The following is a 25,779-nucleotide window of genomic DNA, read 5'->3' as shown; positions in this document are numbered from 1 at the left end:
TTCTGTGCAGCCACAGGCAGTCCTGTCCTGAGTCCTGCTGTCCAGCCTGGGCAGCTGCTGGGCACTGAGGTCACCGGGGCAGCTGGACGTGGGGCTGATGCCCATGAGGTTCAGCCCATCTTGGGCTTCTCTGAAATCAAGCCTGGTCCATCCAGATTTTTACCACCCTGATAAAGCACCATGGTTCATACGCTGTACACTGAAGACTTAACCTGATGGCTCAGACAAGAAAGAATCTGCCTGCAGTGTAGGAGACCTGGGTTCGATCCCTGGGTTGGGAAGATCCCCTGGAGAAGGGAATGGCTACCCACTCCAGTATTCTTGCCTGGAGAATCCCATCGACAGAAGAGTCTGGCGGGCTATCGTCTATGGGGTTGCAAAGAGTCAGACATGACTGAACAACTAACACTTTTTTACTTTTCATGTTAAAGACTGAACATTTAAAAGACAGTGTTCTGAATGCATCAGATTAAGTGAAACACATCATTGAAACTGATCTTACTTTTTGCTTTAAACTTTTTTTTGGCCATGCCGTGCAGCTTGCAGGGTCTTAGTTTCCTGACCAGGGATTGAACACAGTCCCTCCACAGTGAGAGCACAGAGTCTGAGCCACTGGGCTGCCAGGAAACCCTCCCTTTAAACTTTTTTGATGCAGCTGCTAAAATTCCGAATTATGTGTGTGGCCTGCATCCTCTTTCTGTTGAGAATGTAGGTCAACGGGAGATAAACGTTCCCCTACGTGGCGAGCAGGAAGCTAACTGTAGGGCTAATCAAGGGCGGCCGGAGTGTCTGGCTGCCAGGCAGATGTGTGGGGGCCTGGGAGGTGTGTGAGGTGCACCTCACTGATGTTACGTAGCTGCAGACACCTGGATGCAGCTGCGTCTCCTGCGAGCTCCCACCACTGACTCTGCCAGAGTCCATCAGAATTTACGTGAGGTTCTCCCTCTAGCAGGGCTTCCTTGTTAGCTCAGCTGGTAAAGAATCCGCCTACAATGTAGGAGACCCCAGTTCGATTCCTGGGTCAGGAAGATCCCCTGGAGAAGGGTAGGCTACCCACTCCAGTGTTCTTGGGCTTCCCTGGTGGCTGAAGGTAAAGAATCCGCCTGCAATGCGGGAGACCTGGGTTCAGTCCCTGGGTCAGGAAGATCCCCTGGAGGAGAGCATGGCTACCCACTCCAGTATACTGGCCTGGAGAATCCCCATGGACAGAGGAGCCTGGCGGGCTACACCCCATGGGGTTGCAAAGAGTCAGACACGACTGAGCGACTCAGCACAGCACAGCACTCCCTTTAGCAATGTCTGCAGTGCCAGTGGAAGCGCATTTAGAGTATTCTCAGCAGCGCCAGCTCTGTGATTATTGGAGCTTTTAAACTTGCAAATAAGGTGCTCAGGGAACTCATGAAGTGGGTCCTGTTCTCTTAGCGCCTAAATAACTTTAAGATAATGGTGCAGTGTTGAAGCAGTCAGCTGTGGACGAGGACACAGTTCAGGAGAAGGTGTTTGCATGTATACACACCCCCAGATAACATAGATGGACCCAGAATGACCAGATGCTGAATGATTACGGAGCCCAAGGGGTGGGGGTGGGGGTGGCCACTGTTCCAATTGTCCCATTTTTCAGGCCATTTGAAATTGTGAGTAGAAAGCCGGGAAATCAGCCTTGCTTGGTTGCCAGCCCAGGAGAGATGCTTCATCGGCCCTGGTCCCACCTCCCCCAGGGCAGCAAGACCTGGGTCCACCCCCTCTGCAGGTCCACTGGGCACCTGTAGCAGGCAGGGCTGAGGAGCAAGATTTTTAATCTTAGTTAGTTTCAGCCAAATCAGCCCCAGGTGGCCGCGGGCACGGCTGTATGGGCCAGGGCAGGCATGGTGTGGCATGGTGGGGGCGCGCTGGGCCCCGGGGAGGCAGTGTGGATCGAGTGCAGCAGCGCCCGTGCACCCCCAGGAGTACGTGCGTATGATGGGGCTCAGCAGCTGGCTGCTCTGGACCGCGTGGTTCCTCCTCTTCTTCCTCCTCCTCCTTGTCGCCGTCTCCTTCATGACCCTTCTCTTCTGCATCAAGGTGAGCGCGGCCCCGGAAGGGAGTCTGACGTGAAGAGCAAGGCGTCCAGGGTTGGGGGTGGGGGTAGAGACAGCCGTGGCACCCCCAGGGCGACCCCAAGACTCCACCCTGGTGGGAGGGAGTGCCGTGTGGCGCCTCCTCCTGCCGGTCCCAGCTCCAACGATGGAGACTGCCTGCCCAGAGGGCACGGAGGTGGCCCTGTGTCGCTGTCCCCGCCACCAGCTGCCCCTGCCGCGCAGGTGAAGAAGGGCGTGGCGGTGCTGGCGCACAGCGACCCCGCACTGGTGCTGGTCTTCCTGGCCTGCTTTGCCGTCTCCTCCATCTCCTTCAGCTTCATGGTCAGCACCTTCTTCAGCAAAGGTGAGTCGTCCTGTCCTAGGGGATCCCCAGCTCAGAAGACGGCAGTGTTTCTCTCGGGATGAGTGAGGCTCAGGGGTCCGAGGGCATCTGAGCAGAAGCGACCCAGGGGCCGACGTGTTCTTTACCCTGCGTGTCCTCCGCATTCAGCTCTCTAAGTGTTGGCGTACATCCCAGAACAGTTCTTTCAGTGAAGTTCGGCAAGGGGTTAATTCTCCGTGACTTTCTGTGTCCTGTGAGGGCTCTGTTTTGCCCTCACTTCCGAAGGCTGTTTCAGCTGGAGTGTAAGCGTCTCCTTGGCACTTTGATAACATTAGCTTGTGGCCACGGGGCTTCCCTTATTGCTGGGAAGAAGGCTGCTGATGGTCTAGGTCTGGTTTTTCTGTGTGGATGTTTGGATCTGAGGATCTCAGACCTTCATTTCAGTTTGTCATCTGTCAGATTGTGCCCTGTTATTCCCCCGTCTCTCCTATTAAACCTGACTCGGAGCCTCAGTCTGGGGGCAGCCTCAGTCTGCCCTTCGTGTCTTGTAACTAACTTTTTTTTTTAATATTGGTAAAATACATATAAATTTACCACCATAACCAGTTTTGTTTATTTGTTTGGTTTTGGTTGCACTGGGTTTTTCGCTGCTCCACGGGGGCTTTCTCTAGTTGTGAGCAGGCTTCTCCTTGTGGCGACTTCTCTTGCTGTGGCTTGCGGGCTCCAGAGCTCAGGTTCAGTCGCTGTGGTGGACGGGGTTAATTATCTCAAGGCATGTGGGATCTTCCTGAGTCAGGGATCGAACCTGCGTCCCCTGCATTGGCAGGCAGATTCCTAACCACTGGACCACCAGGGAAGCCCCTGATGTCCTCAACAGATCTTTAGGGCATAAAGAAGTCTTAAGGCCGGAGCCTGTGGGGGTCACTGCATGGACTAAAGCCCCACCCAGCACCCGTGGACACTTGCCTCTTTCACGTCTTTCCCATGTGTCAGCTTCCCATCCAGGCCTCCCTTGGCCACCTGGTTACAGTTACAGCCCCCAGCCCAGGGTGCATCTTGTCCCGAATCAGTGGCTTGCTGCCCCTCGCAGGCTGTGCCCACCCAGCATCCCTGCCTTGTTGGCTTTCTTGTCTACCAGCTATGTACACGCTGGTCCTAAGCTCCTCCAGTACCACCAGCTATGTACGCACTGGTCCTAAGCTCCCCAAATGGAGGGCTTTGCCTCCCTGGTGCCTGGACCAGGGCCTGGCACTGAGCGGGTCCATCGAGTCTGTGGGCCGAATGAGTGAACGAGATGGGGCAGGGCTGGGGGTGTGCGGTGGGCGGTCAGGGCTCAGTGTTGGTCACGTCAGGTGAAGGCAGCTGGAGGTGGGTCTGTGGGAGAGGGTGGAGCAGTCACGGTGGGGCGACAGACACGTGCCGCCCCAGGTGGGGTGGTGTTCCCTGTGGCATAGGCATCCTGACAAGGGAAGAGGCTGTGGAGTGAGTGGGGGGCCCCCAGCACTAAACTTCAGTCCCCAGCCAACATCAGGCTGGGATCAGGCGGCTCGCCCGAGGGACGGGTCCTTGGTGCCCCAGGGGGTGCTGGAGGTGCACACACCCGTCTTACACTCTCTCCATCCACAGCCAACATGGCAGCGGCCATTGGCGGCTTCCTCTACTTCTTCTCCTACATCCCCTACTTCTTCGTCGCTCCTCGGTACAACTGGATGACGCTGAGCCAGAAGCTCTTCTCCTGCCTCCTGTCCAATGTCGCCATGGCGATGGGAGCCCAGCTCATAGGGAAATTTGAAGCCAAAGGTGAGTAGTCTCCCTTTCCATAGCTGCCCTTGCTGGTTCAGTTGCCCCGAGAGGGTCTGAGCAGAGGGCCCTGCAGCCCCGAGGTGCTCGCTCCAGCCACGTCAGTGCAGCTCCATGAGCCGAACACCCGGAAGGCAGGTCCTCACGACGGGGAGAAGGGGCCAGAGCCACAAGGGAGGCAGGTCAGAGACACGTGGTAGACTGGACAGAGAGTCAGTGTGTCCACCGCGACATCGGCCACCCCCGTCCTTGCTCTGAGCTCCCCACGAAGCCCCGCCTGCGACCAGCTCTCACTGCCGGAAGACACCGGACGTGAGAGTCTGCCTCTGCCGGTCGTGGAGCTCGGGCTGGGCACCTCTGAGTCTCCGCCTGCCTCATGGGCTGGGTCCCTAGGCCTGGGGTCTCAGTCTGCGGGCTCCATAGCTCCCAGCTCTCGGTAAAGCGGTGGGATTAGCGTCTCCCCTCCCGCTGTTTCCCTGATACCTCCCGCAGGGATTGGCAGTGAAGACAGGGAACCTGAGAGAGCAACAAGGGGCACACTGGGACATGGCTTTCTCGGGCTTTGGGACATTTCCTGACTCGTAAAATGTCATGTGTTAGTCGCTCACTCATGTCTGACTCTGCGACCCCATGGACTGTAGCCTGCTAGGCTCCTCTGTCCATGGGATTCTCTAGGCAAGAATACTGGAGCGGGTTGCCATTTCCTTCTCCAGGGGACCTTCCTGACCTAGGGATCGAACTCTGGCCTCCTGCATTGCAGGCAGATTCTTTACACTCTGTGCCACTAGGCTTAGGTGTGAAATGTCTTGGCAGTCAAGTAAACGCTACTGGGCTGATGCTGGCCTGGGGACTCCCGTTTTTGCTCAGATTTCACTTGATGATGGAGTCAAGGCTCCTCTGAAGGGCTGAAAGTGCACCTGGTCTTACCCTTCACCCCACACCTGCTGGGAAGTCTCCAGTGGCAGAGCACTCACCTCTCAGGAGAAGGCCCTGATCATTCCCATCACTCAGACCCTCTCAGGGAAGGGCTTGAAGAGGCGCGTGGACCCAGACGTGGCCCGCCTTCCCGCTTCCTCGGCTCTAAGCAGAGGCAGGAGGGACAGGATGGGTTTCCACGTGGCCCATGTTGTGCTGGCATCCGTCCTGGGACAGCTGGCGTTGCTCTGCTCCCAGGAGGGGAAATACAACCCCGCTTCTCAGCCCCACCCCACGCAGACATCCTTTTTCAGGAGCAAAGCCTGCGTTTCTTCCAGACCTCAATTCCTACTTCTCATGGCTTCCTGTCTGTGGTCTAAGGAGGGAGGGCGTGGATGTCCACAAGAACATTCAGTGTGGCTTTATCCTTCATTAGAATATTTTTCTTCAGCTAATACTGGGACTTTTAAATATATGTGTCTCTCTGTGTTCAGCAGTGTGTGATAAACTGTGGATTTTTTTTTTTTTAATGCACAGTACCTTCCAGGGCTCAGATGCTCTTTAAAATAGACATTTACAAAGAGAAGTCAAACTAGATGGCACTGTTTTTAAAATTCTATACTGAATTTTCCTAAAACAGACAAATCTGTAGTTGTTTGGAAGTTAACAGAGCACAAGGCTGGAGACCAGCCATTTCCACCAGGGGCCCTGGAGTCAGCCACACGGAAATCCCCAGGCATGCTTTGGACGGTGATGCCACAAATCAGTGAGAAGACAGGATACCATGAGCACTGCTAAACAGAGCTTTATGTGCACTGACATGTTTCCCTTCTCTGAAAAGACCTGTATTAAATGCACCTCATACGTGTATGTGTACATGTATCCGTGTGTCTGTGTACAGGTGTGTTGTGTAGATGGATACATTTGCACACTTACATGTCGCAAACCAAACATGAGCCCCTCTTGTCAGTTCATGAGCTTTGCTGGTTCTGTGACACCGATCTGGTGACCTGCTCTGGTCTGAAAGGCCTGGGGAGAGCTGTTGGCTTTGCTAGGAGCGGGGGGCTGCCACGCTGACTCTGCCCCGTGGGTCCGCATCAGGCCCGTCTCCTGGCATGTCTTCCAGGCACGGGCATCCAGTGGCGAGACCTCCTGAGTCCCGTCAATGTGGACGACGACTTCACCTTTGGGCAGGTGCTGGGCATGCTGCTGCTGGACTCTGTCCTCTACGGGCTGGTGACCTGGTACGTGGAGGCCGTCCTCCCGGGCCAGTTTGGCGTGCCCCAGCCCTGGTACTTCTTCATCCTGGTGAGTTCTGATGGCCACCTGCGTGCCCCAAGCGCTTCCAGCCCCTGACCTACAGTGCCCAGGTTCGAGAGGAGGAGCTGGCACTCGCAGGCTGGCCACAGGGCCTGCACGCAGCCCCACCCAAGCCACCTTCCTCAAAAAATATCTGGTTGGGTTTTCTGCACGCAAAGTAACAGAGCTTCTTGCAAAACTGATCATGTTGCTGGAGTGAACAGCACAATCCCACCACCCAGAGAGGAACACCACTGACACTCTGAGTGAGTTCTTCAGATGGTTTCCTGTGCGTGTGCAGCACACGTGATGTTATCTGACATCTATATGTTTGTTCTTAGAAAAGGGGATGATGTAAAAATGCTTGACACTTGCTCTTTTTTCCTAGGGACATTTTATAAACTATTAGTCGCTCAGTCGTGTCCAACTCTTTGTGACCCCGTGGACTTTAGCCCCCCAGGCTCCTCTGTCCATGGGATTCTCCAGGCCCAAATACTGGAGTGGGCAGCCATTCCCTTCTCCAGGGGAGCTTCCCAACCCAGGGATCAAACCCGGGTCTCCTGCATTACAGGTGGATACTTTACCATTTGAGCCACCAGGGAAGCCCAGTGTACATCTTAGGTATTTTAAGTACATATACACATGGGTCTATAAATTCCCTGTTGATCAGCTAGGTTAGCCAGGAGCCACTTTATTGTTTATCTTTGGTTCAACTAATATTTATCAAGGGTCCATTCACTTTGTCCTTGCTGTTCAGTCACTAAGTCGTGTCCAGCTCTTTGTGACCCCACGGACTGCAGCACGCCAGGCTTCCCTATCCTTCACTATCTCCTAGAGTTTGTCCAAGTTCATGTCCATTGAATCAGTGATGCTATCCAACCATCTATCCTCTGCCGCCCTCTTCTCCTTTTGCCTTCAGTCTTTCCCAGCATCAGGGTCCGCTCATTATTTCATCAAATCTAAGATGGTCCTGATCCTTAGAGGCACCATCACTTTGTCACCAAGAAAGAAAACTACTGGCCATTGTTCTGTGTGGTGGTTTCTGTAATTCATAAGACACACTCTAATTTCAAAGTCACTTAAAATGGGAGACAGGTGTCCCCCCAAACCAATGGAATGCGACGCGTTGGAACCGCCCCATTGGCTGCGGGGTACACGGGGAGCAGGGCTGGAGCTGTGGGTGACATATTCTCCCCCAGCAGGGCTTCCCCTGGGGGGCTTCTCCCAGAGCCCTGTGCTAACCTCTCCTGTGACCCCGCCCACACCACTGTGCCAACCGTGTGCCACCCTCGAGTGACCCCTGCAATGCGGGAGCCAGACCGTTGGGAGAGAGGCCGGCCGGCGGGTGTCTCTTGTTTGTTTCACGAGCACCTGGGAGAGAATGCAGCCGGGCCTCCCCACGTCGCCCTGGGCAGCACGCTTTGTGACCTGGCTTTGTATTCAGTTTCTTGGTTCACTTTCCCTCCTATCACGTCTGAGCTCTGTGCCCGGTGAGCCCTTGTGGCAGAGCAAGGAACAGACTCCGCACTTCCCAGGGCAGTGGGTGCGGAGCTGCGCGGGGTCTCCGTCCGACCCCAGGACTCTCAGCAGCGCATTGTCTGCAGCAGCGCCTCACGGGGGAGGCCGGGGCTGGCAGGCTCGCAGCTCCAGCCTGTCAGTCAGCGGTTGCTCTGTTTGTGGCAAAGAAAATATGAGCTGACCTGACTGGGCTGATCGCGATTTCTGTTCTAGCCCTCGTACTGGTGCGGACGCCCGAGGACGGTGCTTGGGAAAGAGGAGGAGGACGACGACCCTGAGAAGGTGCTCAGGACTGAGTACTTTGAAGCTGAGCCCGAGGACCTGGTGGCCGGGATCAAGATCAAGCACGTGTCCAAGGTGCCACGCCTGTGGGGGCTAGACCGTGGCGTCACGGGGCAGGGACCATCCTCTGGGCCTCGCTTCTCCTGGGTTCCTGGGGCTGCCCTCTGACCGGCTCTCCCAGGCACCGGCCACCCCGGCTGTGCCCCAGGGCCCAGTGTGGAGGCTCAGGATCGAGTCAGGACCCGCTGTTGCCCCCCTTAACCTCTGACCAGCTTGGCAGTGGACACTGTCTGGGCTAGCTGTATGCAATGCCTGGGTCTTCCAGACCTTCTAGTCCTGCTGAGACGCTGGGTGCTGGGGGCCTGGGGAGGGGCAGATGGGGAGCCACAGGAAGGAAGGGGCCTTCCATCAGCACTCCGGCCTCGCGGTGCACTGGGCATGATCTCCACCCGACACCCTCAGGTGGACAGGGATTCCTGGGGGAGTAGGATGGAGGGCCTCTGCAGCGAGGGCCCCGGGGCTCCTGATGCCCAGGGCCACCCCTGCCTCTCCCACAGGTGTTCAGAGTGGGGAACAAGGGCAAGGCGGCCGTCAGAGACCTGAACCTGAACCTGTACGAGGGCCAGATCACCGTCCTGCTGGGCCACAATGGCGCGGGGAAGACCACCACCCTCTCCATGCTCACGGGTGAGGACCCGGCCTCCATGCCCCCTCCCCACCCCTGACCGCCAGGCCACTTGCCCTCAGGTGGCCTGTCTGTGCTGAGAGCTGCGGAGCCCCAGGGGCCCTGGGACAGGGCGGAAGCCCCTTAGGCCACGGGGAAGGGCTCCACCCACATTGACGGGAGTCCCGTGCCCACTCTCCTAAAAGCCATCCTGGACACGCCGGCCCAGCTCTGGCGGTAACCCCGTCCTTCGTGAGCGCAGGCTCGAGTTGGGACCTGGGCTCCAAGGGTGTGGGGGCATGCCACCTCATCCCTAAGAAGCCGAGGTGGCCGGGATCAAGATCAAGCACGTGTCCAAGGTGCCATTCCTGTGGGGACCGGACCACAGGGTCAGGAGGTCATGGGGCAGGGACCATCCTCCGCACTTTGCTTCTCCTGGGTTCCTGGGACTGCCCTCCGACCTGCTCCCCCAGGTACCAGCCACCCCATCTCTGCCCGAGGGCTCAGGGTCGCGTCAGCACCCAGGGCTGATGACCCTCCTCTGTCTCTGGAGGCCCACTCGGTGGGGCGGGGTGCTCACCACGCGAACCAGGGAGACTCAGCCCTCCTCCTGCTCCTGGAGGGTGTTTGCATTGACCTCAGGCCCTGGGGTCTTCTGCTCGGCCCTAGGTCTCTTCCCCCCGACCAACGGACGAGCATACATCAGTGGGTATGAAGTCTCCCAGGACATGGATCAGATCCGGAAGAGCCTAGGCCTGTGCCCACAGCACGACGTCTTGTTTGACAACCTAACCGTTGCCGAGCACCTCTACTTCTACGCTCAGGTGAGCCAGCGGGGGACAGGATTTGCGGGCTGCCGTGGTGGTCCCATCACCTGCCAGGCAGCCTCGGGAGCCCTTAGCCTTGCAGCAAACCGAACCTGCCCCAGGGAGCCGTCAGCAGACTGTGGGGTGTGGGGTGGTCAGGGCGTGAGGTCCAGCACGGGGAGGGACAGGGACAGCACCAAGGCCGGTGCCGCCTGGACGGGCTGGATCTCCATCCCTGCCGTTTCAGCTGAAAGGCTTGCCGCGTCAGAAGTGCCCTGAGGAGGTCAAACGCATGCTGCACGTGCTCGGGCTGGAGGAGAAGCGGGACTCCCGGAGCAGGTTTCTGAGCGGCGGGATGCGGCGCAAGCTCTCCATCGGCATCGCCCTCATCGCGGGCTCCAAGGTAGGCCCGGGGGCCTGCGGCATGACCTGCAGCCCAGGCCGGGGCTCTGCCGTCCTCACGGGGCCGCCCCTCCGCCCTCCAGGTGCTGATGCTGGACGAGCCCACCGCAGGCGTGGACGCCGTCTCCAGGAGGGCCATCTGGGACCTTCTGCAGCAGCACAAGAGCGGCCGCACCGTCCTGCTGACCACCCACTTCATGGACGAGGCCGACCTGTTGGGGGACCGCATCGCCATCATGGCCAAGGGGGAGCTGCAGTGCTGCGGGTCGCCGCTGTTCCTCAAGGAGAAATACGGTGGGCGGGGCCGGGGGGCAGCCGGAAGTCCATCCGGCACGGGGTCTGCGTGGCTGGCCCAGGAGCGGGAGAAGGTGTCCACAGGTCACGTTCCCCGAGGGCCCGAGGTCAGGTGAGGAGCGGCCTTCTCTAGGCGGCCTGTCTGCTCCCTGTGAGTGGAGACCGAGGCCCAGGCGGAGGGGCTGTGAGAATGAGGAGGAGGAGAGCAGAAAGTCTTAATTTGGAACATTGTTTGGCCTTGACTGGTGGACTAGCAGTCAATGCCGGGTCTGCCAAGAGCAGGGGTGCCATTGGAGGAGCCAAGTCTGCTTGCCAGCATCACAGCTCCCGAACAGGCGGGGGTCCCTCAGCACTGCCCAGGGTGGAAGGGCAGTGGGTGCAATCAGCCCCCTCTTTGGTATGTGAGTGCAGCTTCCCTGCTGGAGGACTGCTCGCCATCCGACATGGTCCTGGCAGGCCAGGTCTGCTCACGTCCCACCGGCAGAGGAAGCAAAGGCAGAGAAATAGCACCCCTCCCCCAGACACCCCAGGAGGTGCACCCTGGACTCCCGCGGCTTCCCCTGGCCAACACGCAGCCCTGCAAGTGGCAGGCGACCCAAGTGCTCACCATCAGGCTGTGGGGAGGCTGGAGAGTACAGCCTTTGTCCTGAGGCTCTGTTACCAAGGAAGCAGGGAGAAGAGGTCTTGGGGACAGTTTGGACCCAGCCTCTGCCACTTGCAGTCTGAAGTCCAGCTTGCTCTCACCTCCTTGTGCTCAGTACCGCGGGTCCTCCAGCATCTCTCCTCAGCGAGGGTGAGGGGAGGGGAGCTGAGCCCCTCATGACAGCCCTGAGGCACCCTGAGGGGCATCGATTCCACTTCACTTGCCCCCACTCTGCAGCCCCTTCCCTAGGAGCCTGCCCCCTCCCCAGGGAGCCTGGGGCCCTGGGTGAACCCCACTGGGTCACTGGGTGAGCACTGAACACTCTGGGGTGTTCAGGCGCAGGCTACCACATGACGCTGGTGAAGGAGCCTCACTGCAACCCCGAGGGCATCTCCCGGCTGGTCCAGCACCACGTCCCCAATGCCACCCTGGAGAGCAGCGCCGGGGCAGAGCTGTCGTTCATTCTTCCCAAGGAGAGCACGCACAGGTACATACATGTGCCCCAGATCACACAGAGATACATACGTGTCCCAGAGCATGCACGGGCACGTCTGTGTCCCAGAACACACACGGGTACATATGTGTCCCAGAGCACGCACGGGCACTTGTGTGTCCCAGAGCACACACGGGCGCATCTGTGTCCCAGAACGTGCACAGGTATATACGTGTCCCAGAGCACACATGGGCACGTGTGTCCCAGGGCATGCACAGGTACATGTGTGTCTTAGAGCACGCTTAGGCACACATCCTAGAGAGAGCACACAGAGGTACATACATGTCCCAGAACACACATAGGCGCAGATCTGAGAAGGGGGCTCAGTGGGACTTAAGGGGCCTGTGTGTGAGACACACCCTGCACCTGTGGGCTTGGCCAGGGTCCCTCTCAGCTCCCGGGCCGGTGATGGTTGGTACCTGGTGAGTCTACTTGCTGGGCCCGGGGTGCCAGGCCTGCCTGTGCGTCAGGGCTGTACCCGAGGAGAAGGGTGGTCATCACAGGGTGCTGGGCGCACTGGCGCTCTCCGTGCGTGGCTTGCTCCTCACACTGCAGCCACTCAGGGTTGCTGTGCAGCTGTGAACTCACATATGTTCTTGGTCTCGTAGTCTGAGCCGTGGACACATGCCTTGTAAACAGAGCAGACTCCCCATGTGGGCAGGTAAAAACGAAACTTCTGATTCACATGCAGAAACTTTGGAATAGAAAACTTACAGGTGCATTAATCTTGCTGCAGGCCTGACTGAGCAATGCGGTTTTAATCACGGCAGCGTTCCCTGACTCAGATGTACTATAATTTAACACCCACTCTGTCATCACGTATTCATGTTTCACAGACACACGCACGCAAATATGCTAATGCACATCTTTCTAGAAAACTGTTGAGGTCTCCAGTGGCCACTTGGGGTAGATCCCCAGCAGCGGGGTACGTGTTACCAGACTCCCCCCAGACAGGTGTTGAGTTTGACTTCCCCAGCAGCAGGACGGGGAGGGTCCATTTTAGGGACGCCAGCTTTGAGTCAGACTTCTCTTCATTACTTGTGTATCTCATGGGTGGGAATGGCCACACTGCATCCTGATCATCTTGTGTTTCTTCCACTCCTGCTGGCAGGAGATTGACCACTTCCGGTGCTTACTGGGTGCTAAGTGTTGCTTCTTCTGGCTGTTGCCTGTCTCAGTCCTGTGTATACAGTATTAACATCAACCATTTCTGTTGTACCTTTTTTTCCAATTCATTGCTGCCTTCTAATTTTGTGAGAGGTTTTTCCCTCACAGATATTTTACATCAAATGGGTTCTATCTTTTCTTTTGTGATTTCTCCTTAGAAAGGACTTCTGTGTCCTATAAGTCCATGAATATTCCCCAATTTCTTTTGGTTTGGTCTGTGACTTCATGTACGTGTGTGCTATCAAAGAGTGCTTTACAGGCCCAAGTACCCAAAAGAGGTTGTGTGGGGACTTACCTGGCAATTTGACGGTTGGGATTCAGCGCTTTCACTGCCGGGTTCAATCCCTGGTCAGAAAACTGAGATCCCACAAGCCACACAGCGTGGCTGGCCAAAATAAAAAGATTATTCTAAAAACTGCTATATTGGGGGAGGAAGGGGGACAGGGGAAGACAAAGCTGAACTTTTTTACTGAGACACCATCTCCAGGAGCTCACCTTCTTTGCCCCTCCCCCCACTGCACAGAGGTGATTATTTAGGAACAGATCATCTAGAAAGTCACTGAGAAGCAACTTATCAGCCTGGTCTCTTTTTTTTTTCAGGTTTGAAAGTCTTTTTGCTAAACTGGAGAAGAAGCAGAAGGAGCTGGGCATCGCCAGCTTCGGGGCCTCCGTCACCACCATGGAGGAGGTCTTCCTCCGGTCAGTACCCGCGCATCTGCATCCGTCAGGGTCTCAGCCCTGCGGGTGGCTTTTCTAAAGCGTGATGATAAAGCAGTGCCCTTGACTGTCATCTGGAACACCCGTCCGAGGTGGACCCACAGGCCGGGGTGGCAGGAGGGCAGCGGGCCGGCCCTCAGGGCCTGAGCTCACATCCGCAGGGCCCTGTTAGTAACACCGGCACAGACTCAGCCAGGTTCCCGACACTCGGGTGACTCAGACCGCAGAGCAGTGGAACTCTGATACCAGGACGCTCCACCCCCACCGTGTGTGTCGGCCCCTCCCCGGGCCCCTCCCGGGAGCTCTTCTAGAGTTCAGGTGATCATCCCCAGGCATGCTTCTGTAGTGAAGATGCGAAATTTAGCCTTCACCCCTCAGAACTGGGGCAAGGGCTCCAGACAATTAACACATTGGTCAAGCATTTCCTGAATGCTTTATTCAGCAGATACAGTGCTAAAAACAAGAAATACAAAAATAAATGTTATGCAGATTTTTTCCCTTGGGGCTCACGCAGCCTAGAGGCGGCAACACCATCAGTGAATATAAATACACAGGTGCACAGGTTGGGTGGCTCCTAGCCTCAGTGCAGCCCCCCACGCAGCCCAAGGCCGTGACTCCGAGCTCTGCCACCCTTGCCCCCCACCCACCCCCCACATGCACTTCTGAGTAGCTCAGTTGGTAAAGAATCTGCCTGCAATGCAGGAGACCCAGGTTGGATCCCTGGGTCGGGAAGTATGCTGGAGAAGGAAATGGCAACCCACTCCAGTACTCTTGCCTGGAGAATGCCATGGATAGAGGAGCCTGGCGGGCTACAGTCCATGGGATCGCCCCCCACATGCACCGTCATGCCTGCCCTAAGGCGGCCCCTCCCAAGCTACATTCTTCTGCCTCCTGGTCTCGGCATGCAGTGAGCCCTGACCCACAGGTCTCCACACTGTGGCAAGCCCTCTCCACACTGCCACTGTGCCCTGTGCCCCGTCCTGTCCCTCTGGACAGTCTGGGGCATAAATGCTGACCGTAGTCAGTCTCCCCAGGAGACCAGGGCCCTCAGGATCAGGGCCTGCCTGGTTGTCTCTCTCTCTCCTGGGCTTTGCCTGGTCTTCGCAGCTGGCGTCCTGGAGATAGGCAGGGATGAGTGTGTGAATGGGCACACGACGGCCCAGCTGGCGGAACAGATGGCCATCTGCCTTAGTGCCCCTGACAGTCACTGGCTTTCCTCCTCTGCTGCCCCCTCCCTCCCTGAGGAGCCTGTTCTGACCCAGCCTTCGTGTCTCGGCCAGGGTTGGCAAGCTGGTGGACACCAGCATGGACATCCAGGCCATCCAGCTCCCTGCCCTGCAGTACCAGCATGAGCGGCGGGCCAGCGACTGGGCCGTGGATGGCCACCTGTGCGGGACCATGGACCCGACCGATGGCGTCGGTGCGCTGATTGAGGAGGAGTGCACTGCCATCAGGCTCAACACCGGGGTGAGGGCGTGAGAGCATCAGAGGCCGCGAGGGCAGACGCGGGCATCCAGAGGGTCTGGGCCCCCGGGAAGAGGGCAGGTCACAGCTCATGCTCCTGAAGGCTGGCCCAGAGAAGGAAAACCCGGAGCGTTTTAACTGAGCACCGCCACTTCTCGTTGTTCTAACTTGGCCACTCACGAATAAGGGCAAACGCCGTTCATAAGGCTGACAGTGCCCCGTGTACATGTGCCCTGTACCCAGCGAGACAGAGGCAGCCGTGGGCCCGTTTTACAGACAGGAAGCTGAGGCCTGGGCCGAGGTCGCCTGGGCAGCTCATAGCGGAGCTGGGCTCTGGTCCCTGCCAGCCTGATTTGCACAGTGAAGGACTGAGCGTGGGGAATACAGGCAGCGGGAGGTTTGTCCACCTGCTCTGCTGTGAGCACGGCTGGAGTCTTCCAACCAGCAGGGATGGAAGGCCGAGGCCTTGGCTCCTCTCTGGGGTATCCCAGAGTCCCCTAACATCCTTGGATAATGGAATAGCACCTGCCCTGCCGCCACAGCTGGTGTGAGGCCCTAAGGCCCAAGGGGCACCTACAAGGAGGTGCTCTCATGGGTCCTCCATGTCAGGGGAGGACCTGGTGGGAGGCCCAGGACCCAGCGCACCACTGTCAGCTGGAGGCCCCAGGCCCACTTGTGCTGCCGGGGGCAGGGGCAGGGCCGGCTCGGGCCGGCGGCCATGTCACCCCGGTGCCCCTCTGTCGCAGCTGGCCCTCCACTGCCAGCAGTTCTGGGCCATGTTCCTGAAGAAGGCTGCCTACAGCTGGCGCGAGTGGAAGGTGGTGGCAGCCCAGGTCCTGGTGCCCGTGACGTGCCTCACCCTGGCCCTCCTGGCCATCAACTACTCCTCCGAGATCTTCGACGACCCCCTCCTGAAGCTGACCCTGGGCGAGTACGGCCGCACCGTCGTGCCCTTCTCGGTCCCTGGGACCTCTCGGCTGGATCAGCAGCTGTCGGAGCATCTGAAAGACATGCTGCAGGCCGAGGGCCAGGAGCCTCGAGAGGTGCTGGGTAAGGGGCGTCTCAGGGGGGTGTCCCGGGGAGCTCGGGGGCGTGGCTTGTGCTGGCAGAGCCCCCTTCTCACCCACGTGAGGGTGCAAAAGGAAGAGCTTGTGGCTATGGGGGTGCCCCCCCCAGGCCTGCAGCCTTGCGTCCAGTGGCTCCCACCCCATGGCCCTTCAGCCCCTGGACAGTGTGCGGGTGAAAGGTGATATGTCCTTTCTGTGGTTCCTGCGGCCCTTCAGGACAGGCACTCAGAGTGGGGCCTTGGCGGGCTGCCGGCCTTGAGCCGGTCATCCACGCCACTGACCCTGCCATTGCCCCTGCCGCCACCACACAGGTGACCTGGAGGAGTTCCTGATTTTCAGGGCCTCAGTGGAGGGGGGCGGCTTCAACGAGCGGTGCCTGGTGGCAGCGTCCTTCAGAGACACAGGCGAGCACACGGTCGTCACCGCCCTGTTCAACAACCAAGCGTACCACTCTCCAGCCACCGCACTGGCCATTGTGGACAACCTCCTGTTCAAGCTGCTATGCGGCCCCCGAGCCTCCATCACAGTGTCCAACTTCCCCCAGCCCCGGAGCGCCCTGCAGGCTGCCAAGGACCAGTTTAATGAGTATGTGCCCCGTCCCACCTCCCCAGGACTCCGTCCCCAAGTGCTCAGGACCTGCTCCTAGCACCAGGACTGACCGCCTCCACACCCGAGGCACTGCTGGGCTCCCCCCGACAGGGACCCCAACCCCACACCCTCCTCAGCCTTCCGCATACAACCTTTCCTGGGACAGCAGAGACTTTGGGGAGACCCCAGCCCACACACACCTAGGCCCCACCAGAGACTCCTGTAGATTTGGAGGGTGCTGCACCCTCTTCCCAAATCTGCACCCAGCTCTTGCTGACCTATGTCCTGGAGGTGCGGCCTTCAGTGCCCCGCGTGTGTGTGTGTGTCGCTGCCCCCCAGTGGCCTCAAGTCTGGGACCACCTCAGGCATCTCTGTCCTCCGCCTTGTCACCTTCATGGTGTAGGACTCTCCTCTTCCCGGTTGCAGAGAGAGCCCCTAGAACTCTGGGGACCGTCCAGATGAAACCAGAAAAGTCTGTTTATTGCAGAACAGGCACCCCACCTCAGGGCAGTTCATTGATGGGGCTTTCATCGCCACCTCCCACTTTAGACTGTCTCCTGGCCCTTCGGTGTCCTCCGCCCCCTCTCGACCCCACTGTGAAAGCAGAGACTGGGTGGCAGTCCTCTGTTCTCGCTGCACCAGGGATCAGGCTAGGGAGTTGGGCTTAGCATGGTGAAACTGGATGAGAACAGGAGTTTTTCTTTTCCTAGAACAGCTCTAGGAGATATGACCCACCTGCCATATGGTTCTCCTGTTCACGGTGCACAATCGAACGGTTTCTAGTACACTGAGTCATGGAGCCATCACCACAATATAGTTTTATCGAATGTTTTCATTATCTTCAAGGAACCGCGGCACTGTGGCAGTTCCTCTTCCCTCCACCTCTAAGCAGCCGGGGGTCTGCTCTCTGTCCCGTGGTTTGCCTGTCCTGGACATTTCCCGTAGGTGGAATCAGACACCGTGTGGCCTTGAGTGACTGGCTTTCACTCTCGAGACTCATCCACGTGTGCCAGCACTTCCATCAGTTCAGAGCATTCCCCACCCCAGCACCGCGTGTTGAGATGCTCAGGGGGTGGGGAGGGGGCAGTTTAAGCTACAGGATGATGCTGTCAGCGCTGGTCTCTGATAGGTGTTGCTGGCACTTGAAGGTCTTGCCCACTCGAGAACGAGAGTGGGGAGACTGCCACTACCCTGATGCCATGCCCAATAGCGGGTCTGACCTGGGCCGCCACAGAGCCGGGTGGAAGTGTCAGATACACACCTGAGTGTCTGTGGGGAGTAGGTACACAGGGAACAGATGGAAAGTCACTGGGAGGGCGGCAGTGCCATCACTGCGGACCGGATGCCCGGAAGGGGAGCTGTTCCTGGGCAGGGTAGGGGGATGCAGTTTTCCTGGTGCAGACCCCCCTGAGGCTCTGGATTCTTCCTTAACCCTCTTTAGTGGCTGAGTCACTGCATCACCTGCTTTGGACAGTAGTGAGCCAGCACTGGATGGCCCAGCAGCCGGGATGTGCCGTGCTCTATCCCTGACCTGTCTTGTGCCCTCCGCGCTTCCCACCACAGGGGCCGGAAAGGATTCGACATCGCCCTCAACTTGCTGTTCGCCATGGCATTCCTGGCCAGCACATTCTCCATCCTAGCAGTCAGCGAGAGGGCCGTCCAGGCCAAGCATGTGCAGTTCGTGAGCGGTGTCCACGTGGCTACTTTCTGGCTCTCGGCTCTGCTGTGGGACCTCCTATCCTTCCTCGTCCCCAGTCTGCTGCTGCTGGTGAGCTGCGTGGCGCTGGGGCCTTTCCCCGCGCGTCTGGGGTTGGGGGGAGCCTGCAGAATCACCCTGGGCTCCCAGCAGGTGCTGGCGGCTCCACCCCTTCTGCGGGAGGAGGGTGGGAAGGCCCCGGCAGCCCCGCCCTTCTTCAGCCCCGCCCCCTCCCGTCTTCACCTCCCGCCCCCACCTGTCTTCGAGCCCCCCACCTGTCTTCGAGCCCCCCACCCGATCCTGGCTTCACCCCCCGGACCCCACCCTTCTTAAGCCCCGCCCCCGTCTGTCTTCACGCCCCAACCCCTCCCTTCTTTGCGCCCCACCTCCCGTCTTCGCGCCCCACCCCGCCACTCTTCACGCCCCGCTCCTTTGGGAGGTGGGGCCTGGGGCTGCTGGGCCAGGACTCACGCACCCTGTCTGTGCCGCTGCAGGTGGTATTCAAGGCCTTCGACGTGCACGCCTTCACGCGGGACGGACACGTGGCTGACGCCCTGCTGCTGCTCACGCTCTACGGCTGGGCCATCATCCCCCTCATGTACCTGATGAGCTTCTTTTTCTCCGGGGCAGCCACCGCCTACACGCGGCTGACCATATTCAACATCCTGTCGGGCATCGCCACCTTCCTGGTTGTCACCATCATGCGCATCCCAGGTGGGCGCCACGAGCCCACCCCCTCACCCACTCCGTGACCCGCAGAGCCGCTCAACCAGCTGGCACCCTGGCCAGCCGTGCTGCAGCCGCTGTGCCCAGCGGCCCTGCCCCACGGCACCCGCACCAGCAGGAGAGCAGGCCCGGTGCCGGATCGCTGGGGCAGGCGCAGCTGGGCTGCATGGGGAACTCTGGACACCAGCTCTTCCTGCACCGCCCATGCAGGTGCAGTGTGTCTTCCCACGCTGACTGGCCTGTGCTTCCTCCCCACAGCGGTCAAGTTAGAAGAACTTTCCAGAACCCTGGACCGCGTGTTCCTGGTGCTTCCCAACCACTGCTTGGGCATGGCGGTGAGCAACTTCTACGAGAACTACGAGACCAGACGGTACTGCACCTCCTCCGACGTGGCGGCCCACTACTGCCGGAAATACAGTGAGTGTCCAGGCCTTACTCCGGACAGCTGAACCCCTTGCAACCACAAGGGCCACCTCAAAGGTGAAGCCACCAAAACGCAGGCAGTGCTTGGGTCCCCATGTGGCTGTGACATGCCCTTAGAGGCCCAGTGGGCCCCACCTGTGCAGCCTTCACCCAGGGGTTGTACACAGGCACTTCGGAGTCGCAGAGAGAGGGCTGGAGGGGCTGGGACCCCCGGAGGGGAGGGGCGCTCCAGGCCACGGGTGCAGCACCCTGTCCTGTGTTGCACAGACATCCAGTACCAAGAGAACTTCTACGCGTGGAGCACCCCCGGGGTCGGCAGGTTCGTGACCTCCATGGCTGCCTCAGGGTTTGCCTGCCTCACCCTGCTCTTCCTCGTGGAGGCAGGCCTGCTGTGGAGGCTGAAGACCTGCCTGTGTGCCTTCCAGAGGAGGCGGGCACTGGTGAGTGGCCTGTCGGGCTCTGCAGGGGGCACCCTGCCACTGAGGTCAGCCTTCCTTGGGGCCACCGCGCAGGGAGTCCACCGGCAGCGCTCACAGCGTCCCCTGGGGCTCTCTGAAGCCATGGGTCGAGGGAGCCTGGGGCCTTGGGGATCTCAGTCTCCCCGGAGACCTGGGGACCCTGGCGCCCTCGTGTTTGTCACATACGTTTCCTCCCCAAACAAAACCTGCCAAGACAGCACTTGCAGGGCAGGTGGCCCCAGGACTAATGGGGCGAAGACACTAGGCTTTTCTAAGGAAAGGGGTGTGTGTCTCCTCGGGGCCAGTGTCAGCCCTGATGGCCGCCCAGCTCTCCTTGTGAGAGACCTGAGTTGGCCCGCGTGGGGCTGAACTGGGCTGAGCGGCCTGGGAGCCCTCGAGGGAGCTCATCCCGGCGGTCTCTTTTCCAAACAACTAGACAGAATTGTACCCCCGGACGGCGGCGCTACCTGAAGACCAGGACGTGACGGACGAAAGGAACCGCATCCTGTCCCCCAACCTGGACTCCCTGCTGGACACGCCTCTGATCATCAAGGAGCTCTCCAAGGTGAGGCGGCCGCCCTGGATAGCCCCGCCCCCGGATGGCTCCACCCAGACTGCTCTGCTCCGCCCCACCCGGGCTGGCCCTGCCCCGGGCCAGCTGCCCCCGCCTCTTCATGGCTGTGTTCTCCGCGCACGCGCAGGTGTACGAGCAGCGGGCGCCGCTCCTCGCCGTGGACAAGGTGTCCCTCGCAGTGCAGAAAGGGGAGTGCTTCGGCTTGCTGGGCTTCAACGGAGCCGGGAAAACCACGACTTTCAAAATGCTGACCGGGGAGGAAACCATCACCTCTGGGGACGCCTTTGTTGGGGGCTACAGCATCAGCTCTGACATCGGGAAGGTGGGTGCGGCCAGGGAGGCAGGGATGAGGCTGGCCTCTGGCTCGAGGCTCAGGGACAGTAGGACGAGGCAGTGGCCACGGCCAGAGCTAAGCAAGTGATGGAGAGAGGGGTGAGGCTATATCAGAGCACCCGGGGCCGGAGAGGACCAGGCGCGGCAGGCGGGCAGGCTGAGACTGGGTCCCCCCCAACCCCGGACTGGTGACATCTCTGGACCTGGGCACAGAGCAGCACCCACAGAACTCTACCCTCTCAAAAGGACTCCAGTCTGTGTACACAGTGATGGCAGTGGTGCCCTGGGCCATTCAAACCAAGAACCAAAAGCTGGATGAAAGGTTAACCTTAAACCACGTGGTTGAGATCATGGAAGAGTGAGAGGCTTAGTGGCGACCCCCAGCTGGAGTCTGCAAGCAGGGGCCACCCCTGCACAGAGGCCACTCTGGCCCCTGAGACTTGGGCGTGTGTTAAGGACCTTATTGTGTGTAGGGGGCAGAAACGAAGAGCCACCCCTCTAGGTTAGCATGAAGCAGGCCATCCTGCTCCCGGGGACTGTGGACAGTTCCGCGTGTGCTGAGCATGGCAACGGAAGGAGCAGAGAAGGGCCTGTGCCTGGAAGTGACAGCATGTACTGAACCGGCATCAGGGGCTCCCAGTCAGCCATGCCCCGACCGCAGCACGCAGAGCACCCGCTCTGCAGGAAGGCTTTCGTCCTGGACCTCCGAAAACCCCTCACGTAGTACTTCAAGGCCTGAACAGCACACAAGCGAAGCAGACAGAGGAGACCCCATGCTGTGGCTGGAGCCCACAGACACCAGGACTCTGTAGGGGGTCAGGCCCACCACTTTGGATTTGCAGTTACCAGACCCAGATTATAAAACAACTGTGTTTCCTGTGTTCAAAGAAATCAACAAGATTAAAAAGGCATGCAAGGAAGAGAGATCTATAAATGTGGTCCAGGAAACACAGGCCAGGGTGAGGAGCCTGAAACACATTTATTCTGCGCTCCAGTTGGAAGAGAGAGAATAGGGAAGAGATAGTAACTGCCACGGTCACAGCCAAGAAGGTCTCCAAACCAGTTAAGACCAGATCCTGGAAGCCTGAGAACCCAGAAGAGGTTAAAGAAAAAGAAATCCCATCTCTGGAATCCACAGAACCCAGGCATGCTTGTGCCCACCAGCTGCCGAACGTGGCTGGAGCTGGAGGCCAGCCATGCGGCGTTCTGGCTTTGCCGAACGTGTCCACTCACCTGAGGCCAGCTCTCATGCCGTCTTCTTAGGCTACACCCCGCCCCAAAGGTGTCACCAACAAACATCTCTTAACAGAGGGAGAAAAGGAAGGTCCCAGCACACGTTAGGTGTTTGTTAAACATCCGATGAACTAGAGTGGATATCTCTCAGCTGTAAAGCATTGCATAGACGCGGTCACTTTGTACAATCAATGTATTCCTGTAGCTGTCTGCCCCCTTGCTGCCCAGGGTAGACCAGGCTTTGGCCAGTCTCTGACCCCTGGTTGGGGGGTAGTCTGGGTCCTAGTGCTCCCAGCCCTCATTGAACCAGGCAAACCTCTCTTAGTGTCTCCACTGAAGTGTCCCTTGGCAAGTTCTGGCAGAGGATAGCTGCCAGGGCCAGTGCACCAGCTGAGGGACCACCTTGGGGAGATCTCCTGAGAGTAGGCTTCTGACCTGCCAACTCCCTGCTGTGCTCCAACCCCAGGTGCGGCAGCGAATCGGCTACTGTCCCCAGTTCGATGCCCTGCTGGACCACATGACGGGCCGGGAGACACTGGTCATGTTCGCCCGGCTCCGGGGCATCCCCGAGCGCCACATTGGCGCGTGCGTGGAGAATGCGCTGCGGGGTCTGCTCCTGGAGCCGCACGCCAACAAGCTGGTCAGGACGTACAGGTGTGCCTCAGTCCCGGTGACCCTAGACCTTCCCAGGGTGGGGTTGGGGTATCCCTTACCATAGAGCAGGGGGCACATGGGTCAGGGACTCCCACCCGTTGTTCCATGATCCACAGGGATATGGCAGCAAGGCCCAGGCAGTGCTAGATGAGAAGGGCTACCCTGCAAGTACTCCCCACTGGAGGCACTGCCGGGCCCCCAGTCAGGCCCCCTTGGGTGCAGACAGGCAGTGGTACCGCTCTCTGTGGGTTGCAGGATGACCCCCTAGGCACAGCTCTTAAGGGCCTCCTGCTTCCACCTTGTTCTCCTTCCCGGGGGCTCTGCCATCCCTGGGCTCCGTCCTCTGCTGGGACCTGGGACCCCACACTAACTGTCAGCCTCGCCTTCCCCCACGTCCCTTCGGCCTTAGCGGTGGCAACAAGCGCAAGCTCAGCACCGGCATTGCCCTGCTGGGAGAGCCCGCGGTCATCTTCCTGGACGAGCCATCCACTGGCATGGACCCTGTGGCCCGGCGTCTGCTCTGGGACACTGTGGCACGGGCCCGAGAGTCTGGCAAGGCCATCGTCATCACCTCCCACAGGTTCAGCCAGGACGCGGGCTGTGGGCCAGGTGGGCCGGGAGGGGCTGGGTGGACAGAAGATCTGTCAGCCTCTGGTGAAGAGTCTGTGAGGCGAGTGGGCCACACCCTGAGCGTGGGAATCAGGAACAGCTTGATCTGGGCGTCAGCACTTTCCCAGGTGCACGGTTTTGGCGTGGAGGGCGGACATCAGCATTCCCCGCTGCTATATCAGGCTCTGCCCCCTCTCCCCAGCATGGAGGAGTGTGAAGCCCTGTGCACCCGGCTGGCCATCATGGTGCAGGGTCAGTTCAAGTGCCTGGGCAGCCCACAGCACCTCAAGAGCAAGTTTGGCAGTGGCTACTCCCTGCGGGCCAAGATCCGGAGTGACGGGCAGCAGGAGGCCCTGGAGGAGTTCAAGGCGTTCGTGGGCCTGACCTTCCCAGGTATGTGCCGCAGAGGGTGCCATGCGTCTGTGCATCCCTGAGCACTGGGCTGGGAGTCATGATTCCCGGGCCAACGCCACCCTCCCCTGGCCGTCCAGCCTGGCCCTCAGGGGGACATGGTCTCTGCTTTGTGCAGGCAGCGTCCTGGAGGATGAGCACCAAGGGATGGTCCATTACCACCTGCCCGGCGATGGCCTCAGCTGGGCGAAGGTGAGCTTGGGCCCCAGCAGGCCCCCCGCAGTCACTCCTTCTCCAGTCAGCTCTTTCCAAGGAGCAATCGCTTTCAGTTTCTGCTCTAACACTCACCCAATACTTACTAGGTTTGGGGTGTTTGTAGCCAAAATATCTGAGATGGGGGAAAAATTGGATGAAAAAGGGAACTTGCAGAGGGGCCACAGCTGGGAAGCGTCAGGGTGGGGAGTAGCGCCCAGGCCCGCTCATCCCAGGTGGGAGTGGGATTTCTGGTGCCCTTCCCACCCACTATGGCCAGAGGACTCCCAGACCCACCGAGGTGCCGGGCCCTGCCTGGCTGACAGCGGCTTCTCCACTCCCCCAGGTGTTTGGCGTTCTGGAGAAGGCCAAAGAGAAGTACGGAGTGGACGACTACTCCGTGAGCCAGACCTCATTGGAGCAGGTCTTCCTGAGCTTCGCCCACCTGCAGCCACCCACCGAGGACGCGGGTCCGTGAGGAGCCAAGCGCTCGGTGGGCGTCCTCTCCCTCCACGCCCACCCCGCCCCGCACCTCTCTTCTGATCGCTGTTCTCTACGACGGAGATGAGAATCAAGGCACAGCATGGACCGGGTGTGTCGCTGCCCTCGAGCCGAGAAGCAGCCCAGGCGGGCCTTCATCTCAGGTGGTCCCGAGCCTGCTCTCCAGAATCTCGATCGTCTGTGCAGGCAGGCCGCGGGTCTGGGCGGAGGGCACAGCCACACCCCCACGTTCGCACCTGGTGGAGCGGGAGGCCAGGAGGCTGGGGCAGCCGGCTCATGGGCTACCTGGGTATGGACAGAGGGGTGCCCATCGCCATCCCCAAGGGCCACGTGGCCAGATTAGGCGCTGAGGTCTTGGCTCCCAACATGGCTGCGTGTCCTGGGAGCCCCTCTCCAGAGAGCGTGGACGCTGCACCAGACAGAGCCAGCCCTGCACCCGGCGTCATCCCACCGGCGTCTTCCAAGGGGACGCCACGGGCCGGGAAGCCAGTCGGGGACCACCTGGGGCCCAACGGCTGTCCGTGGAGGGCGCACCTAAGGCGCAGTGATTGTCTGGGAAATAAAGGCTGGGAGGGAAGGCAACCATGGTCTGTGAGTCACGAGATGGGCCCGCAGCCCCGGCACCACCCAGCCCCAGACAAGCCTCCTGTATCAAGTTCTGGATGAGAGCAGGGGGAATCCTGGTGGTCCAGCAGTTAAGACTCCACACTCCCAATGCAGGGGGGCTCAGGTTTGATCCCTGGTCGGGAAACAAAGATCCCACATGCTGCAAGGCATGGCAAAAAAAAAAAAAAAAAAAATGAAAGCAAGAGCTCGTTTTTCTCAATTTGCAGTAAATTTACAGAACTCACTCCTGTGGAAGAAGCCTAAACTACAAGTACAAAAGCAGGTTGGATAAATGGCCACTCCATCCAGGGTGAGGAATGAGGAAGGCAGGGTTTGTGGAGGAGGGTGCGGATCTGGGTGAGCCAGGGGCCTCTGGCTCCAGGGCTGCTCGTAGCCTCAACACCATTTTCCAGAAGTGTCTTCTTCAGCGTCAGCTCCTTTTTGGTGGGTGCATCCTTATTTCTTACAGCTTTCTAAATTCCTGTGATTTGAATCTCTGAGCCTTTTACAGTCCATTAGAATTCATGGGCTTAGAAAAGATTTGGTTTTGTTTCATCTGGTACAGTTTCAACTTTGCATTTTTATTAGTCTCTCAAAGTTTGTGAATGCTGAAAACAATTTCCAGTAGCTGTCACTCCCTTTAAGGATCTTCAAAACATTCTCATTTAGTTACATGTTATTAAAAAAAATACACACAGGGGTCGTTGTGGCCCTGAACGTTGCCCGGCAGCAAACGTCCGAGAGGTGGGCTGCAGCTTGTCTGCAGGTGCGTGGCTGCTGCAGCCTGGTTGGGTTTGCCGGTCCTGTGCAGAGGACAGAGGCCAGCAGGGCATCCTGGCCTTGT

The 25,779-nt window shown here is 59.0% G+C and overlaps 1 protein-coding gene across 5 annotated transcripts in view; it reads left to right on the top strand.

The window, feature by feature from the left end:
• Positions 1-25,494, top strand: part of ABCA3 (ATP binding cassette subfamily A member 3) — a 41,206-nt gene extending 15,712 nt beyond the window's left edge. For 4 of the 5 annotated variants that reach the window (XM_018040430.1, XM_018040427.1, XM_018040428.1 and 1 more), the window contains 25 exons: positions 1,945-2,061; positions 2,301-2,421; positions 4,027-4,200; positions 6,242-6,423; positions 8,146-8,289; positions 8,772-8,901; positions 9,548-9,702; positions 9,932-10,087; positions 10,170-10,380; positions 11,360-11,510; positions 13,284-13,382; positions 14,681-14,867; positions 15,611-15,914; positions 16,243-16,516; positions 18,083-18,287; positions 18,710-18,929; positions 19,200-19,358; positions 19,632-19,804; positions 20,259-20,387; positions 20,524-20,718; positions 22,429-22,616; positions 23,026-23,196; positions 23,428-23,618; positions 23,755-23,828; positions 24,175-24,902. In XM_018040430.1, coding sequence (XP_017895919.1) covers positions 1,945-2,061; positions 2,301-2,421; positions 4,027-4,200; positions 6,242-6,423; positions 8,146-8,289; positions 8,772-8,901; positions 9,548-9,702; positions 9,932-10,087; positions 10,170-10,380; positions 11,360-11,510; positions 13,284-13,382; positions 14,681-14,867; positions 15,611-15,914; positions 16,243-16,516; positions 18,083-18,287; positions 18,710-18,929; positions 19,200-19,358; positions 19,632-19,804; positions 20,259-20,387; positions 20,524-20,718; positions 22,429-22,616; positions 23,026-23,196; positions 23,428-23,618; positions 23,755-23,828; positions 24,175-24,306 — 4,242 coding nt within the window. In that variant the 3' untranslated portion in view covers positions 24,307-24,902. Of the gene's footprint in view, positions 1-1,944; positions 2,062-2,300; positions 2,422-4,026; positions 4,201-6,241; positions 6,424-8,145; positions 8,290-8,771; positions 8,902-9,547; positions 9,703-9,931; positions 10,088-10,169; positions 10,381-11,359; positions 11,511-13,283; positions 13,383-14,680; positions 14,868-15,610; positions 15,915-16,242; positions 16,517-18,082; positions 18,288-18,709; positions 18,930-19,199; positions 19,359-19,631; positions 19,805-20,258; positions 20,388-20,523; positions 20,719-22,428; positions 22,617-23,025; positions 23,197-23,427; positions 23,619-23,754; positions 23,829-24,174 lie in introns of all 5 variants that reach the window. The other variant, XM_018040432.1, reaches the window with a different exon arrangement.

Source organism: Capra hircus, chromosome 25, assembly GCF_001704415.2.
Source record: "Capra hircus breed San Clemente chromosome 25, ASM170441v1, whole genome shotgun sequence".
Lineage (NCBI taxonomy): Eukaryota > Metazoa > Chordata > Mammalia > Artiodactyla > Bovidae > Capra > Capra hircus.
The sequence above is the reverse complement of the archived record's forward strand: the minus strand, read 5'-3'. Positions and strand labels throughout refer to the sequence as shown.